This window comes from Lupinus angustifolius, chromosome LG14, assembly GCF_001865875.1.
Source record: "Lupinus angustifolius cultivar Tanjil chromosome LG14, LupAngTanjil_v1.0, whole genome shotgun sequence".
Taxonomy (NCBI): domain Eukaryota; kingdom Viridiplantae; phylum Streptophyta; class Magnoliopsida; order Fabales; family Fabaceae; genus Lupinus; species Lupinus angustifolius.
Window position 1 is genome coordinate 12,956,249 of NC_032022.1, and position 19,079 is coordinate 12,975,327.

The window sequence follows — 19,079 nt, forward strand, 5'->3', positions numbered from 1 at the left end:
CATCTAAGACTTCATAACACTTTAAGTTTATAAAGTCAAGACTTTTAGGTAAATCTCACTATTTCAAGTATACTACTAAAACAAATTTTCATGAACATTTTAACACCTCCTAATTTTTTAGGAAAAACCTCAAATGTTAGTAAATGTTATTTTCACAGTCATGAAACAGAATGACTCTTAATTTAATATTTTACACTAAACATTTTTTAGTTATTCTTTCCACTTTAAAGTAAGTCAAGTAAAATAAATACAACAATTTTTTATGAATATCTTAACACATCCTAATGTTTTTTAGGAAAAACCTCAAGGGTTAGTAAGTGTTAATTTCATAGTCATAAAATAAATCCAAAGGTAAGACTTTCTACTACTTTAATATCCAAAACTTCATAACGCTTTAAGTTTATGAAGTCAAGACTTTAATAAATCATCTTTTATCCCAAATCATTATTTTAACTTGGAAATCAAAGAGTAAAATATGCTAAACAATTTTTAAACATAATACTTTCTAAAAATGAAACATTTTCAACAACAACTCATCAACATCATAAACTTTCAAGAATAAAATACAAACTTTTTCCTAAACACATTAAAGGTCCTTTTGATGTTAAAATCATCACCTTTAAACATATTCAAGTGCTAACAATAATTTCTAATATTTTCAAACAAATAACTCATCTAACCTTGTCCAAAGATATAGTTCTTCCATCTAAGAACAAGGAAGAAATTTCAAGATTTACAAAAGTCAAAAACTACATAAATATTCATATGATTTTATTATCACCCCTTTTAGTTATGCTTTCATAAAATACTTAAAGAACAAATATAAAGTCTACTTTATGAACAACATAATAAAAGCTCATAACTTTCTATGAAATATGAGAAGAAGATGAAGAAGAGAAAATAACAAACTACCTTAGTTTGTATAGAAAATTTAGTGTAAAAACGAGAGAGTGTGGTGAGATATTTATAGGAGAGCCTCACCCTCATCAAATCAAAAAATTTTAATGCAAAGTAAGTAGATTTAGACTAGCATAGGTGATGTGTCTAATGGTGGTGAAGCGAGAGGATTTGTTGAGTGATTCAGGGGATTTTGTTGAGTGATTTAGAGGATTTTGTTGAATCATTTATGAGATTTTGTGTAAGAGAATATGTACTTTTGCTTGTTTAACATGCAAACTTCTTACATGAAAATGATGTGACCTTTTCGATGACATATTCTCAATTAAACCATTTCGAGTATTGTCGGCTAATACCCGGTCAGATGATAAAAATCTCCCAATTTCAGTTTACGGTTAGAACTTCGAAACACGGAATTCAGAGTGAAAAATATTTAGAAATGTTCTGGACAAATTTGATGTTTATCTTGACTCGAAATAATATTTCGAAGCCAATGGTGCAATTGGAATTCGATTCTGAGTTATGGAACTCAAAAACACGTTATTGGGCCGAATTTGGGCCTGACAGCAGCTCAAAAACTTTCCGTCACAGAAAATTATGAAAATTTACCACAGAATAGGAAATCACAAAATAAGACTAACACTCAACAATGGTTTAGTCTAATTCAATACCTATTAATTTCTAAAATTAATCATTGTTAAAATAAATAATTAATAAAATATACATAGAAAATTCACGGTGTTACACTAAGAACCAGCATTTAGCAGCAGCTAAGGCTAGCGCAACTCTTACAGTGGTAATCTTGACAATAAGAGAGAAGGTTTCAAGGTAATCTACCCCTTCTATTTGAGTGTATCCTTTTGCAACAAGCCTAACTTTATACCTTTCCCGGGTACCATCAGCTTTATATTTAATTTTGTAGACCCTCTTACAATCTATAAGAGACTTATCATTAGAAAGAGGCATTAAGGACCATGTGTGATTGAGGTCAAGAGCCTGAAGTTCCTATTGCATAGCTTGCTGCCAACAGGTGATTAAGGATGCTTGTTTGTAAGAATTTGGTTCTTTTTGAGTTGACACACTAAGGCAAAAGTGTTTGTAAGTTATGGGAATGAGGTCTTCTAGGTCTTAGGGAATGTCTATTTGTAGGAGAAGGAGGTTGCTGGTTAGCGGGTTGGGATTACATCAAGGTGGGAGATGGTTGGTTCTGTTGATGTATAGGATGATCATAAGCAAAGGAAGGTTTTGTTGAAACTTTGCAGGGGTGTGGTTCATCATTATTTGAAATCTCAGAGAAGGGAAAGAATTATTTATAAAAGAAAACATTTCTTGAGATAAAAAGGGTGTGGGAATTGAGGTCATAAAGGATGTAACCTTTAGTACCTTCCTGGAAACCAAGAAAAACTGTTTTTGTTGCTCTTGGATGGAATTTGGTTCTATGAGATTGGAGAGTGTTGGCATAAGCCAAACATCCAAAGGTTCTGAGATGATCAATAGAAGGAAGTTAATTATTGAGCCTTTGATAGGGACTGTGATTTTGTAAAAGGGGAGTAGGTAACCTATTGATGATATGCATAGAGTATTGGACAACAATGTTCCAAAATTTTGAGGGTAGGTGGCATTGGAAGAAAAGAGCTCTTGTAATGTTTAAAATGTGTTGATGTTTCCTCTCCATAACACCATTTTGTTGTGGAGTTTCAACACAAGTTCTCTGGTGTAGGATACCTTTAGAAGAGAGGAAATCATGCATGGGGAATTCAACACCATTGTCACTTATTAGGCATTGAAGTTTTGTGTCTCAAGGTATGACATAAATTGTATTAAGTGAGGCCTAGTTTCTCCTTAGACTTCATCATAAGGGTCCATGTGAACCTAGCGAAGTCATCAACTAAAGTGAGAAAATACCTATGACCAAATAAGGATGGGGTAGAGTAAGGTCCCCATATATCAACATAAAGAATTTGAAAACATTTTGTGCTCTTAGTATTACTGCTAGGGAAGGGTAACCTTTTTTGTCTAGCTAGATGACATATATCACATGATATTGATGGCTCATATTTAAGATGAATAAAAGAGAATTGTTTGCTAAGTAAGGTCATAATAGGATCAGAATGTGTCCTAAACGTAAATGCCACAAAAGTTTATTGTTAGAGACAATAGTATTATTGCAAGAATTAAAAGAGCTTGATGTTGCAGGCTGTGAGTGTATGATGTTTAAGCCTTGTTCCATCCTAGCTGAACCAATCATCTTCTTGGTATGGTTCTACAAGATGAAACATTGTCTATGAGAGAAAATCAAATGGCATTTCATGTAGTGAATCAATTTATTGATAGAAGTAAGGTTGACATGGAATTGAGGGACAAACAGAACATTATTTAATGTGATGGTCTTGCTTAATTTTACTGTTCTAGAGATATTGGTGGAGACCTTAGCACTAGTAGGTAAAGTTATGAGCATTGAAACTATAGTTTTGAAGGCACTAAAGCTGCTCATTTTGAAGGAAATGTGATATAGGGCTCCTGTGTCTAGGAGTCATTGAGATGATAATTACCTGGATTTGACAGAGTTGTGTTGATTATAGAGTTAGCAGCATGATCATTTTCACCTTTTGATTGGTTGAGCATTTCTTGTATGTCCTTTACTTGCTGCTCTGTGAATAATTTTTCTTGGCGTTGATGGTGAGAGCTTGATTGAGCATCAGGAACATCATTTTCTTCTTTGTCCAGTGGAAAGAAAGCAGTTTGGTTTGCCATTCTAGAGGGCTTATTAGATTGGTATCTAGGGGGATAACCATGTTTTAAGAAGGATATTTTGATTGTGTGATTTGTCATTTCATAATGGGTACAAAACTTGCTGTTTAAGGTTCTTGTACTAGATCTACCGCCTTTTTCCTTATAGCCATAACCACCTCTACCTCTAAAAGTGGCATTATTTCCAGCATTAGTGTTTCTTTGAGTTTCTTGTCTGGAATTGATGGTCAAAATTCTGCTGTCTTGGTTGAAGTTTGAGGGGATAAGGTTATTTTGTTGTCTTTCTTGTTGAACAACTATGGAGAAGGCTTTGTTTATAGATGGTAAGGGTTCAGTCATCATGATTTGTAAACGAACTTGAGTAAATTGCTCATTTAATCCCTTCAAGAATATGATCACATAATCTTGCTCTTTGTACTATTTTACTGACTCAATTGCTCTAGATGAGCAAGGCATAATGCATATGCAGTCTTTGATGGGTCTGAAATTATCTATTTATCCCATAAGGTCTTAAGTTTTGTATAAAACTCAGATACTGAAAGGTTACATTGATTGAGGTGATAAGATTCCTGCTGCAACACTGCCACCCTAAACATATCTCCTTGAGAATATCGTTCTTGCAAGTCCTTCCAAGCCTCAGCGGCAGAGTTAATCCAAAGGATTGAATTCACTATTGAATCTTCGGTTGAATGTTGGATCCATGACAATACCATTGTATTGCACCTTTTCCAGGGGGCAAACATCGGATCCTCATTTCGAGGTTGCTTTAAACTCCCATCAATGAAACTGATTTTGTTCTTGGAGTCTAAATCATGATTGAAGGCTCTTGACCAAAAGTGGCAGTTCTTTCCATCTAGGAGAGGGGTTACAAGGACAAGAACTGGACTTTCGTTGGGATGAAGGAAAAAAAGGTTTTGGGGATTTGTGTTGTGATCAAGGTTTGATGTGCTCATCTTAACGAAGAAGAAGGCAACGAGAGGTGGAGGTGATAGTAAAGGAGAAAAGAAAAACAGAAGGGAAGAAGAGGTGGTGATCAGAGCAATAATTGCTCTGATACCATGTTAGCTTGGGAAGAAAGCATGGAGAAGAGATTAAGAGAATAATTTTAGAAGAACCTTTATTTTAGAATTGGAGAAATTGATACTTTGCCTAGGAATGATTGATCTATATAATTATCAAACCTTATTGCCAAAGAGAAAGAAGAATAACAACTATAACTAACTGGACTAACTAAAAGAGGAAAGCCAAAAACTAACTAACATTAAAAGTCTTAAAACAAAACTGGACTTTATGTGAAACAAGGCCCAAAAGGAAAGGAAAAGAAGAAGAAAGTTAAGGCAAGGAAGGGGATGAACGATGGTGCCGTGAGGAAGAAGGCAACCATGGATGGAGGAACTTTAACAAAAATCATCAATTTTGAAACAAGTTCCATATATAATATAGTATATATAAAACAAAAGTTGAAATAACTAGTACCATGATTCTATATTGCCCTTAATATTTTTTATTTCTAAAGTAAAACTATATAGTCATAAATAACTATAATTAATACATATCACTTTAAATTGAATATTTAATAAATACAAAATTATAACGTGAAGTACATCTAATAAAAAAAATATAATTCTCTAAAATAAAAAATACAAATTTAATACTTAATATCATAAAATAAGAATGCGGATCAGCAAACACGAAGTGTCTGTCGACATGCTAGTCTATGTATAAAGTTAAAATAAGGTGTAACTGTAATTTATACTTTCTTATTTTACTCTTAATTTTTTTAATTTCTATAAAATATCATATGATATTAGGTAAACACTATTAACACAACTCACATTAAATTGGACATTCTAATGAAGACAAAAAATATAGTTTAAAATATATTTAATAAAAAAGTTATAATATAAAATAGACAGAAAACATTCTAATTATATAAACTAAAATATATAAAAATTTAATATTTAGTCACATAAAACATAAATATAAAGTAAAAATCAAATTTTAAATATGAAAAATTAACATTTTGACACAGCAGGGACAAAGTAGTCTATCCAGCAAAACAACCAATTCTAACCAGCATCTTGTGGCTCTGATTGAAATGTTAACATTTTTAAGAACGTTGTGGTTCATTATTGTAGCGGAAGTGTTCCTATTACAAATTACTTCATTTCAACTTTTCTGTTATCACAAATCGTTCCATATTTTAGAAAACTGGTTTATTTTCTAACTATATTCTTGTTTAGCACTCTCATTTTTTTCATCCATTATTTATCTAATCATTTTCAATTCAATTTCTGATTGCATTTAATATAATTATTTTATCATATTGTATTTAACTTTTAGATCATCTATTAATTTCTTAAATTATATATATAATCTTAGATATAAAAAATTCTGGAACTAATGGTTAATATAACTTTTATAATGTAAATACTAAATAGTTTTCGACAAATGACGTAGATTCATTATTAATAAAGTAAAGCTCAACTTCAATTTTGTCTTTAAAAATTATAAACAAATTATCATGTCCGTAGACACTGTTATGGAACACCTGTTTCCAACTCTGGTCCTTTTCTCTTTTGAAAGTGAATTATGCTTTTCCTTTTCCCAACACTCCTCTTTTTGTTGCTGTCCTACAATTTATGTCATTCTATATGTTATGAGTTTGTGATTGATCAAAAAATATATATTTAAATTAAAATTTATTTATTAAATATTTTTCTGACTAATCACAAACTCATGACACATAGAATAACACAAACTATGAAACAACAAATATATTTTCCTATCTCCCACACCTAAGTATATCTTCTTTCTTCTGTGGCACTCCATGTTATGAATCAGAAAATTTCTTAATAACTAACTTTTAAATTTAAATATGATATAAAGTAATACATAATATTTTTATCCTAAAATATATACCACTTAGTATTAATTAAAAAATAATTAATTAAATTTTTTTTAACTTAAATATATTAAATATATTATTTTGAATACGATAAATTGGAGGAACTTTTCCTCACACACTCTCCTCTCTGCTCTGAGAGGGTGAAAGATCAAAACAAAAACACAGAAAACCCTAAGACCATTTCCTTCTTCCCTCCAAGTTGCAGCTGCAAATTCCCACCCTTTTATACTTCAAACCTTTATCCCCTTGCAGACATTATACTTGTTGGTTAAAAACCCATCACTTTCTGTTTGACCCATCATTGCAAAGAAAGAAATCTCATTTCACTATCTCTAGGTTTCTCCAAACACCACCCCAACTACTCAAAACTGAAAGAAAAAAAAAATCACTTTTTTAATTTCTGCTTCCAATTTTTCCTTCTGGGTTGGCCAACATTCTCTACACTAACCATTTCCACAATGCCAAATCAAAAGCCCATTTCACACACCATTCTAATTCTCTTCCTTTCACAGATTCTCCTCATCAATGTAGCTCAAGTAACCTCAAAATCCACCATAGAACCTTGCACAAACTCAGACTCATGCAATGCACTTCTCAGCTACACTCTCTACACTGACCTTAAAGTCTCAGAGGTAGCTTCCCTCTTCCAAATTGACCCAATTTCTCTCCTAACAGCCAATGCCATAGACATATCTTACCCTGATGTGGAACACCACATCCTCCCTTCAAGGCTCTTCCTCAAGATCCCTATCACCTGCTCCTGTGTTGATGGAATTCGCAAATCTGTGTCCACACATTACAAGACTCGTCCTTCGGATAGTCTCTCGTCGATTGCAGATTCGGTCAATGGAGGTCTTGTATCTGCTGATCAACTCAGGGAGGCTAATTCTATCACTGACCCTACTGTGCTTGATGTTGGGCAGAATCTTGTGGTGCCTTTGCCTTGTACTTGTTTCAATGGCACTGATAACTCTTTGCCCGCGATTTATTTGTCTTATGTTGTGAAGCAGGATGATAGTTTGGCCGCAATTGCGGCTAGTTATTTCACAACTCTTACTGATTTGATGAATGTTAATGCATTGGGAAGTACTGCTATTGCTGATGGTGATATTCTTGCTATTCCAATACCGGGTAGTATCCTTTTCAGGCATGGATTTGTTAGTTAAGCTTTTATATTGTTGCATATCTAGAAATAGAAGTTTCTATTTTAATGTTAGAAGAGCAAAATTTGGTTATCATACTATATCTATAGACCATCAAGATTAAAAGTTATTATGGTTGATAACGACTAAGGTTTAAAAGCTTGAGGTATTCGGTCGAAGATATGAATGATTTTATATCTCTAACATTTACATATGATATGTTGTTCAATGGCTAACCCTTTTCCTCGTGTTACAGCTTGCGCTTCAAATTTTCCAAGATATGCTGCCGATTATGGTTTGCTTGTCCCTAATGGAAGTTATGCCATTACAGCAGGCCATTGTGTGCAGTGTAGCTGTGGACCACGAAACCTGAAGTACTAACTAATTAATCTTCTTTGTTTCTGATTGCAAACTATTCCTTGTGCCACTATAAATAAATCTATACTAGTTTCTTTCATTTTTTTTATTGCACAGAAGGGTTTGCTGCTAAACTGTGTTTTTGTGCTTCTTATTTTCTCTACAGTTTGTATTGTATGCCAGCTTCTCTGGCTGTTTCATGTTCCAGCATGCAATGTAAAAACAGCAATCTTATGCTTGGGAATGTTACGGTGAAACAGACTGGTGGTGGCTGCAATGTTAGTTCCTGCAATTGTGATGGTATTGCTAATGGCTCCATAATAACAACGTATGTTTATCCTCTGCACACATGCTTTTTTCTTGAGATATTTCAATAATATTTCTTTTATCAGAGCTATTTTTGAATATTAAGTTCATTCAATCTTTCTTGCAACCCTACAGGTTATCCCCGTCTCTTCAGCCTCGATGCCCAGGTCAGAGTGCAGAGCCACACACACACATTTAGTTTCCAAATTGTAGAATTGCATTATTTACTTTCTAATCCTCGTGTTCCATTATGATGATTATAATTTTAGATGAGTTTTTTAATGTTTTAGCTGAATGAGATCACATTAGGTGACATAATCAGTACTAGTAGTTCTTCTCTTTCAGCTACATGGAAATGCTTTAATTCTGAATAGATGGTAGATTGAGTGTCTGAAATCTAAATATATTAAGTGATAGAAACAATCAACTATCTTCAGTCTTCATGATTGTCTATATGCTATCCCTGATGACAACTACTGTATGTGAACTCAAAGTGTAGACTCTAGACTTCAACTGTGGAAACTGGAACGGGTTGTAGACTTGGTATCATGTAGCATTATAGTCCAGATTAAAGTCATCGCTGGAAACATAGAAGCCTGTATTTAAATCATAATTTCTGAGACTCCTTCTCAAAATTCTAAAATGATGCTGCAGGGCTACAAGAATTCCCTGATCTTATAGCCCCACCTACAACTGTTACGAGGGAATCAACATTCGCACCAGCGCCAGCACCTCAGTCAGATGGAAGTGGTTTAACAACGCCCAAATCCTCGGTGTTACCTTCAACAGGATTGCTCCCAGGATTCTCACCTGCAAATGGCCCTATTAGTGGGATTGCTTCTGGTGCTTCTGCTGCTTGCTCCTTGGTGAATCCATTACCAGCCACTTTGGTATCTGCGCTTTTATTATTGTTTGTCAAGTTGATGCATCCTGCAGCATTGTAATCTTCTCAATTTCGTGGTTGATTAGGTTCTGCCCGGTTACTTAGTTTTCACAAGTGCTTCTATCTATTTATTTGTACTCTTTAACTGAATTGATTTGTGAATCTGGAAACTACGGGATTTCGGGTTTCATCGCACGTTTAGCCTTTTAGTTATCGGTGCTTTACCGTGCTATGTTGTTCTGTACTCTCTGACCATGGATCCGTAATCTTAGGAATATTCTGTTATCAATTGCTATAAAGGCTGTAAGAATCTGATGGTGATGCCTCTGGAGACACTTGTAATTATGTATGCTTCTTTGTTTTGCCATTATCCCCCTTCTTGTTTAAGCTAGTTGTCATTTTGTTTGGCCAAATCTTAAATACCTTCATTACCATTATCTCTAGCATGGTCCAATTTAGCTATGCAACCTAATGCAAATCTTACCCTTAATTTTCATTAAAATGTAATTTAGTTACCTTTTCTATTTGTAACACATTCTTAACTACTTTTTCGGTAATGATGATTTTATCCTGAATTTTTCATCTATGGAAATGATGATTTTGTTTTAGTTCCCTTCCTTTCTGTTAAATAAAAAGCATCAAGAAATGAAACAAAACGGACCCACTTCCATTTCACACCAGTAATGTTTTTATTTAATTATGTTTTTGGGCATTAGACTATTAATGATTCCATTCAAGACTATTTTTGTAGAGATAATTTACCAAAATGGAATGAATATATGGAAAAATAAACCAATCATATATAAAAGATATAAATCATACCTTAAAATAAATGTCATTATCAAGTATATTTATGTATTGTCAGCATTGTCGTGAAACATGAGTTAGACATCAAATTGGAAGAGGTTTTGTATTAGGTCCCGTATAAACGTAAAATTTTATATAATTAATAATTATGTATAATTATATTTATGTAATTTCTCTACATTCTTTTGTATCATAGTGAAATATTGGAGTTTTTTATTTTATTTTAAGAGAACTTTTCATTTCACTTTTCTAGTTATTAAGTTATTACAGTTTAATCGGGTTTAACACGGTCAAATCATAATTTCTTCATTTCAAAGTGATTCAACTTCTTATTCAGTTAAGACTAAAAACTAAAATCTTTAGTCTAAATGTTTATAGGGGAGTACATCATTCATGACTTATTTGTATTACTCATAACAATCATTAACAATTAATTTTGAACCTATAAAAGTACATACTCACACCACATTTTTTCACATAAATGAATGTTAAAATAGATCTAATCCAATATTATTTTTTTGCATGATCAATTTCAATGATATCTTCCATTTCATAATGAATGGCAAGAAAAAAGTTATTTGAAATTCATAAATTAAAAGTTGTATGAAAATTGATAAACTAACTTTGAAGACAAAGTGGTTTCAATTAGCTTCTCAAACTAAGATTTATAAAGTGCAATCTAACCAAATAAGACTATGAATTCTATATAAATAAACCCATTAACTAATCTCCTAAGCTTATAAAAAACATATATTCTATAGCACCCATGATAACAAAATTGTATTCCTTTATTAAGGAAGTAATCCTGTTGGACTGCATATTGCTTCTCCCGATTTATATCGGTTTCATGAATAGAACATTGACCATTTCGTCAAATTTAATAGAACCCTCTAAACCTTCACTCCTGGTTGGTACCCTAACAGTAACTTTTGTTTGAACTTTGAACACCTAGTGTGAGTGCAAAGGCGATGACAGAAGAGAGTGAGAAGAAGGAAGATAACGATATAGAGTCCCATATTCAAACTGCTATAAGCTCTCGCATCCCTTAGTTCAAACATCAATCTGAGTAACTCTTCTCTTTTATTCAATTCTCTTATTAATTCTTCTTCCTACAATTTTCCTTATTATCCATTTATGATTGCAGTTCTTTGACATTTGAGGGGGTTCGTAGATTACTCGAGAAAGACTTAGGATTTGAAGCATACACTTTCGATGTCCACAAGGCATTTATCAAACAATGCTTGCTTAAGGTACCTTTTCCCCTTCTTAAAACCCCATTTGTAAAAACCCTAGTTTTGATATATTTAGTAATAGGGCAAGTGCCAAAAATCTAATTTTCACCTTAGATTACGGAATTAACAACTCCCTGAGTTTGACTCCCGAAACTGCAACATTGTGTCCGTGATTGTAGAGTGCAATTTAAAACATTGGCTGGATGCGATATATTTTAATTATGTCTAACCAGATTTCGATTAATGTAAGTGTATGGTATTAAGTGTGAGTTTCACAATGCATCTAAGGGTCTGTTTGCGAGTTGAGTTTTGGAGGGGAAGGGAAATGGAAGGCTTGAAAGTCATGAAATGTACTTGTGAGATGGTTCTGAAGCCTTCCCTTTTCCTTTATCCTCTCCAAAACCCAACTTGCAAACGGATCCTAAGGGGCTTATAAATCAGTCCACTGATTTATTTGAGCAAAAATAAATCACTAGTGGTGTTTGGTTAGAGAGGGTTTTAATGCCCTTGGTTTATAAGCTCCGGTTTGATAAGTCAGTTGTAATGACTTATGACTGAAAGTTAGGGGCTTATAAGTTCATTTTCATTATTTTACAGTTACCAATCTTTTGATTAGATAATTTCATAAATAGCTTCCCATTCAATCAACTACGATATCAGCCACAAGTTTTCAGTTAGATGTTGACTTTTTAACTAAATGCGTTCCTTACAATTACTACTGCTTGCATTGCTGATAATATCAGTTTGGTTTATAATGTTTTTGCATCCGATTTAGGTTAAAAAATTTTCCACAAAAAGGTGATTATTTTGATTAAGTAGAATAATTTCTGACAGTTGCACATTTGTTTGTCTGGTATTTCACTAAAAAACAGAAGCTGCAAAAGTAATAATTGCAATTCAGCTTTATTGAGAAGCTATATTTTTTCAGTTTGTGGGGAAAACTTCAGTAGAAACTTATTTTAAAGCCTAAACTGAGCCCCCCTTAATTTTGTGATTTCTGATGTGATGGAGAATGTTTGGATTTTATCTTTTGTCTGTGTATCAAATATTGTCCTGTCTTGTTCTCTCATTGCTGATAGTGCTTAAAAGATGCTGGTGATGTTGATGGTCCAAATGTATATGAAGACAATGTGGCAAGCACACAAGAGACAGAGAAACCAAAAGGAGAATGTCAATCAAAAGATGAAAAGGATGTTTGCCGTGAAGATGAGGAGAAAATGGAAGGCCTGTTTAAAGAACAAAAAGGAGTTAAACTTGAAACCAAGGAAGTGAAAGGCAACAAGAGCAAATGAGTTCCAAGGGAGACCCTGATTAAGAAAGCTGCTAGAAAAAGATCTTCTTACATCAAGGGTTTTGCAGAGTATGTTGCTATTTCGACCAATTATTTATCATTCTAACATCTCTTTATTCCAATGCAAACATTCTTCTCGTCCTTAACTTTTGATATGTTTATTCACATCATGAACTCATGCTTTGGCAGTAATTCTTAAGGTATGACATGGGGTGCTTTTCACATGCTAATTTCAGGAAAATCACCATGGCTGGTCTTCGTCGACTATTAGAGGAAGATCTCAATCTTGATAAATTCACTCTTGATCCTTATAAGAAGCTTATAAGTTATAAGTCAACAGCTAGACAAGGTGAGTGAAAAATCTGTTTAGAAATTATCATTGCTTTCCATAAGAAGCACAACTACACACCATCTGATGCTTATAGCAAGTCTTTGTTAAATGTGAAAGTAATTGCGTCTTCTGAAGTTTTGGAACCTCCAAACAATGCTAAGAAAATTGTTAAGAAGAAACATGTTACCAAAGCAACTGAAAAGTTTAGCAGTAAAGAGAACTCTGATACTTCAGATAATGAGAGCGGCAAGGATGAAAATGAGGATGGTCATGTTAAACCGGGAGAAACAACTGTTCTAAAAGGCAAGAACCAAACCTCTGTTGGACCTAAAAAGTGTAAAGAGGAGGAAAGCAATCTATCTAGTAAGAAAAGGGTCAAGACTGCTAAAGCAGCCTCAGAAGATGACAGTGATACAGAAAATAATGGAAAAAACTCTGAAGATACGCAGTCCCATTCATCACCAGAGAAACCTTCGAAGGTATTCTAAATCATTGACCACTCTATGCTGATTGCAATGAATAAAGATGGGTAATAAGTTGGACAGTTAAGGCCATAATAATTTCTCAATTGAAATCTTTTAGCTGAATAACTGCTCTTTATATGATGAAATAGCCACATGGTTGTCCTTCTGTGTGACTTTTCATGAATGAAGCTGTCGACAACATCATTTATTATTTGTCAATTCCTATAAGTTAAATGGATATCATATTCTTTATTGTATCATATTTTTTCCCTCCAACTGCAGAAGAAAGAAGTTTCAACTCCTGTGTATGGTAAACGTGTGGAACACCTAAAATCTGTTATTAAAGCATGTGGAATGGGTTAATTTTCTTTTTTATGTTCCTTTTTATGATCCTAGATCTCTGTTGAGGATGATTACTTGATATTATATATTTCTATCAGTGTTCCTCCCACAATTTACAAAAAAAGTGAAGCATGCTCCTAAAAACAGGCGTGAACGGCAACTAATAAAGGAGTTGGAAGAAATACTGTCCAGGGAAGGATTATATTCAAATCCCTTTGAAAAGGGTGAGCCTGATTGTTAAGCTTATGTTTGTTAGTGATTCTTCATTTCTTGATGTTAACTGCAATATTTTCATCCTGATCGAATTAAATGTGTGCTTTTGTCAAAGGAACTCGTGGAGCTGTAGTTTTCAGCCGTGTCCAGTTATCTATCATTAACCCAAAATTTGAAACCTTTGCTGGTTTTATCTTGGTCTTGTTTGTTTTAGTTAGCTTTGAATCATTTCTGAGATTTGAGAAACTAAACTGAAAAACTTGTAAGTATGATATGAACATAATTAACTTGTCCCATAACCATAATTCATTCATACTTAAAAATCAGCTAATCCAATGATTTCCATGACATCTTTAGGGCATTGATTTCATTCATTGTGTATTATAGAGTTGCTAAGTGAAATGTTAACATCACAATGCATAAATAAAATTTGGACAATTTTATTCATGTCATTTTCCTAGTAAAAGTATTATTCTATATGAAAATGTTGTTTTAAGTAGCCAGAAAGCTATAAATTAGGGAAGCAAACTTATTTTTCTCTAAACTGCCATTATAATAATCTTGTAGAGTTTTTATGGGTTATTGCTTTGGGAAAATTACATTAATGTTCAATTGTACCTATATTTACGGACATATATTATCATATAGGAAAAAAAATGTAAGGAGTATTGTCCAGCAAAAAATTAAAGTTTGGGACATTACTGTAATTTCTGAAACTTGAGGGGAATGTCAATGCATTGAGCTTGGGTTAGTGTAAGTTTTCCTCATAATGGTCACATTTTAAAATCTAACATTTGAATCAAGCTGTGGATACTGGCAGCCTCTAATATGATTTCATTATATTTTTACTTAAGCTTCCTATTTGTCCCTTTTCTTAATTTTTTTCTTAGAAATCAAGGAAGTGCGAAGGAAGAAGGACAAAGCAAAAGAACTCGAGGGTATTGATATGAGCAATATCGTGTCAAGTTCACGTAGAAGGTCAACAACTAGCTTTGCAGCTTCTCCATCTCCGAAGCCAAAGACCCTAGAAAAAAACTAATGGCAATGGTGCTAAAGATAGTGATAATGATGGCAAAGATGATGAAGAAGATAGTAGTGAAGATTAGGGAAGCCAGAGTGAAGAATTTAGTGAAGGTAAATCTATTTAAGATATGTTATGATTCTGCTTTGTTTTCATTTTGTTGGTTATATTAGAATTCTTTTTAGATTCTGGAATCATGGGTCTTTTAGTGTTTTTGCAGTTAAGTAGTTTTGTTGTGAATAATAGTTAATTGCTTTGGATTGAACCTCCATGACTGGTAGGAACTCAAAGTTGATAGTCCAATCAAATTATTTCAACATTTTTAGCTTTGGTCCATGCCCTGTATCTTAAGTTCCATTTTGGCATCTACATGCTGACAGCTATAATTTGAAAAATTAAAACATGGATATCAGTTACTGAATTTTGATGAGGGAGTACTTCTTAACTCTGGGACACTTGTATTGAGCCTAATGCACGAGGCTCCCCTAGTGGGGTATGAAGAAGGTAGATGTACGGAGCCTTACTCCTGCAAGCGGAGAGACTGTTTTCAGGATTTGAATGCACGACCTCACGTTACTAAGCAGCCATATTGTTGGATTGAGCGAGGCCTTGATTCATAAGCATTCTTATGCTTTGAATATGCTAGACAAAGCTCAGATAATGACAGATAAACACATCATAGCTAAAGAATCTTTGGTTTATAGAATCATTCAGCCAATAAAAAAAAATCAAGTGTGATTTTCATGTTTCTTGATTTTTGTATTGTTTCTCGGGTTACCCAATTTTGTGATGTGATAACTTTTACGTGTTTTTTATATAATGAAAGGAAAACATTATCTGCATTTTAGTACAACAGCTTTTGAAGCGAGTTTACTAGACTTGCTAAACCCTTTGTGACATTATTGGCCTCAATGACAACAGTATGCATGTCTTACTGCATTTTTTTGCTTTGCTTGGAAGTGGTTTACCAATCCCATTGTGTCCTTACATTCTGTCATTTATGCAGATGAAGAGGACAGTGACTGAACTCAACTCCAGCAGATACCGAAGTATTAAGCAGGTGATTATTTTGTCACAACTAATTAGGAGGTGATGGTGTGTAAAGCAATGTATTACAATGTGTTATCTTTCCTGTCATAAGATAACTGTTGTTTTTACCTTTGAAAATGGATAGTACTTGTTCCTAGTTGCAGAAATATCAATTTTCCTCACTCTCAAACACACCTTTGTGTATTACTCTTCTTCCAGGGTATCAAGGGATAAGTTCTAAGATACTAAGGGTGTATGACAGTACTCCAATCAAATGATAACAAGTTTTACTTATAACGATACACATTGGACTGAAAAATAAAAGTTTCAGCTGATAATAATACTCTGGGAGTAGGTTAGAATTTTCTCTTATTTTGTGTTTGCAATAGTCTTTAAAAAAAAAAAAAAACAACAACAAAACAAGAACAGGAGTTGGATATCTGGGCATTTATCGCCCAGGCGAGAAGGGTGATTTTTAAGCACCAAATGTCTCGCCCAAGCGATGTAGGTGGCCTTTCAGTGCTAAACCTCTCGCCCAAGCGAGCATTCCCTCGCCCGGACGAAGAAGGTGACCTTTCAGTCCCAAACCTCTCGCTCAAGCGAGAGATCCTCGCGCAAGCAAAATTAAATTGGGTTACTCTCTGTCTCGCCCTCGCTCAAGCGAGAAGAACATGCCTTTCATTTATGGAGCCTCGCCCAAGCGAGAGGCTCTCGCCCGGGCGAGAGGTTGCAAACTCTTCACTTCTAAATTCTGTGGCTAACAAGAACCCCTTCCCAAGAAGTTGAGAGGAACTTCAACTTCACAGACATCTGAGTATGACCGGACTTTGTTCAAGAAAAAGGGGAAACAGGAACGACATACCCTACTCCTCAACTGGGTTTTCGTTCCTGAGAGGAGGGTAAAATTAGAAACGGATGAATATCTTGTTTTTATAGTACCTTTGACTGTGCTGAAATGGTGGGGAGTGGCAACCCCAAATGACAAGTTCGACCCCGATGTCGTTCGTGAATTCTTGGCCACATCAATTGTCACACCCTTCATGATTGCATAAATGATGCAACAATCAGAAAGAGGCAATGATGACACGTGACTGTTTGGAATCATGTTGTGCAGCAAGAATATCATCCAGACTTCGGTCAGGACAATTATATGCTTCCGGTAAATCCGGAGGGGTTGTCCATCAGAATTGGTGCTAAATGTCCTTCCAGGTACACACAGTTGCGCAGCAGTGTCCTCAACAGTGAACGTACCATTAGCTTCAGCAGCAAAAAGCTGACACAATTCCCCCTCCCGTGCTTCAAAAGGGCTGTCCAGCAAATCATTGACAGTGTCTCTGTCAAACAAGATAGTCTTCCCCCATACCCAAGATTTGTATGCAAGTTCTTCTCCCTCTAATGGGTAAGCATTGACATAGAATTCACGAATGACATCGAGGTCGAACTTGTCATTTGGGGTTGCCACTCCCCACCATTTCAGCACAATCAAAGGTACTATAAAAACGGGATATTCATCCGTTTCTAATTGTACCTTCCTCTCAGGAACGAAAACCCAATTGAGGAGTAGGGTATGTCGTTTCTGTTTCCCCTTTTTCTTGCACAGAGTCCGATCATTCTCAGATGCTTGTGAAGTTGAAGTTCCTCTCAACTTCTTGGGAGGGGGGTTCTTGTTAGCCACAAATTTTTCTATCCTGTAAAGCACATTAAACGATTTAATCACACATGAATATCATAGTTATGAGCGAAACTGGGGTTTCCCATTCAGAAACCCATTTTCTTTTGATAATGATACTCATGTTTCCATAATACAATATAATACGCAATAACAACAATAAAGCATTAAGAGCAACTGATCCATCCTAAATGTGCCTAAAATAATTGAATCTTAACGCAATTCACAAATGAGGAAATGAAAAATGTACTTACAATATGCTCATGATGCTTGCTAGTATGTGTACAATAGATGATGAAAGAGTCCAAATCTTGGAGAGGGCACGAGCTTGGAGTTTGTGTTTGGATTCTTTGCAATGGGGTGTGAGGGAATGAACCCCACAACCCCCTTTTTAAAACAAAACCCGTGCCCTCTCACTCGGGCGAGATTTTAGAAGTGAAGAGTTTGCAACCTCTCGCCCGGGCGAGAGCCTCTCACTTGGGCAAGGCTCCAGAACTGAAAGACATGTTCTTCTCGCTTGAGCGAATGCGAGATAGAGGGTAACCCAATTTAATTTTGCTTGCGCGAGGTTCTCTCGCTTGAGCGAGAGGTTTGGGACTAAAAGGTCACCTTCCTCGCCTGGGCGAGAGGTTTGGCTCTGAACGGCAATCTTCCTCGCTTGGGCGAGACATTTGGTGCTTAAAAATCACCCTCCTCGCCTGGGCGATAAATGCCCAGATATCCAGCTCATGTTCTTGTTTTGTTTTAGTTGTTGTTTTTTTTTTAAAAAAAAAAGACTAATGCAAACATAAAATAAACTACATTGCCTTCCAGTTAGCGCTTGTTTAACGTCATTAGCTCGACGTCTGTTCTGTTAAGCTTATGATAAGTTGATGATTGTGGTGTGTCGCTCGACGTCACCACCCAAGTAAGGTTTCACCCTCTGGCCATTGACTACCCAGCTCCTCTGAGATGACGAATCTTGCAATTCAATCGCACCATGCGATTTAACTTCCTTAATTAGGAAGTGTCCTGACCATTTAGACCTCAGTTTACCCGGAAACAACTTCATCCGAGAGTTGAATAACAACACATTTTGACCCTCCCATAAGTCTTTTTGACGGATCTTCCGGTCATGATATAACTTGACCTTCTTTTTGTATAACTTGGAGGATTCATAGGCGGTGAACCTGATCTCCTCCAACTGTTGTAACTGAAGTTTCCTTTGGTCACCTGCTGCTCTGGGGTCCAGATTGAAAAACTTGAGGGGCCATAATGCTTTGTGCTCCAACTCTACATGCAAATGACATGTTTTACCATATACTAGCTGAAATGGGGATAATCATGTGGGTGCTTTGAATGTTGTTCTGTAGGCCCATAATGCATCATCCAGTCGATGATACCAGTCTTTCCTTGTAGTTGATACTGTTTTTTCCAGAATTATCTTGATCTATCAA

At 34.9% G+C, this 19,079-nt stretch overlaps 1 protein-coding gene and 1 pseudogene across 2 annotated transcripts; both read left to right on the forward strand.

Moving 5' to 3' along the window:
* On the forward strand, positions 6,671–9,534 carry LOC109327097 (lysM domain-containing GPI-anchored protein 1-like). Of its 2 annotated transcripts, XM_019560122.1 has the most exons (6): positions 6,671–7,687; positions 7,955–8,072; positions 8,222–8,383; positions 8,497–8,528; positions 9,016–9,316; positions 9,357–9,534. In XM_019560122.1, the coding sequence occupies exons 1-5, from the start codon at positions 7,015–7,017 to the stop codon at positions 9,303–9,305; spliced, it is 1,275 nt and encodes a 424-aa protein (XP_019415667.1). In that variant the 5' UTR covers positions 6,671–7,014; the 3' UTR covers positions 9,306–9,316; positions 9,357–9,534. The 2 variants fall into 2 exon arrangements, with proteins under 2 accessions (XP_019415667.1, XP_019415666.1); XM_019560121.1 differs by having other exon boundaries at positions 9,016–9,534.
* LOC109327153 lies at positions 10,877–16,301 on the forward strand (annotated as a pseudogene).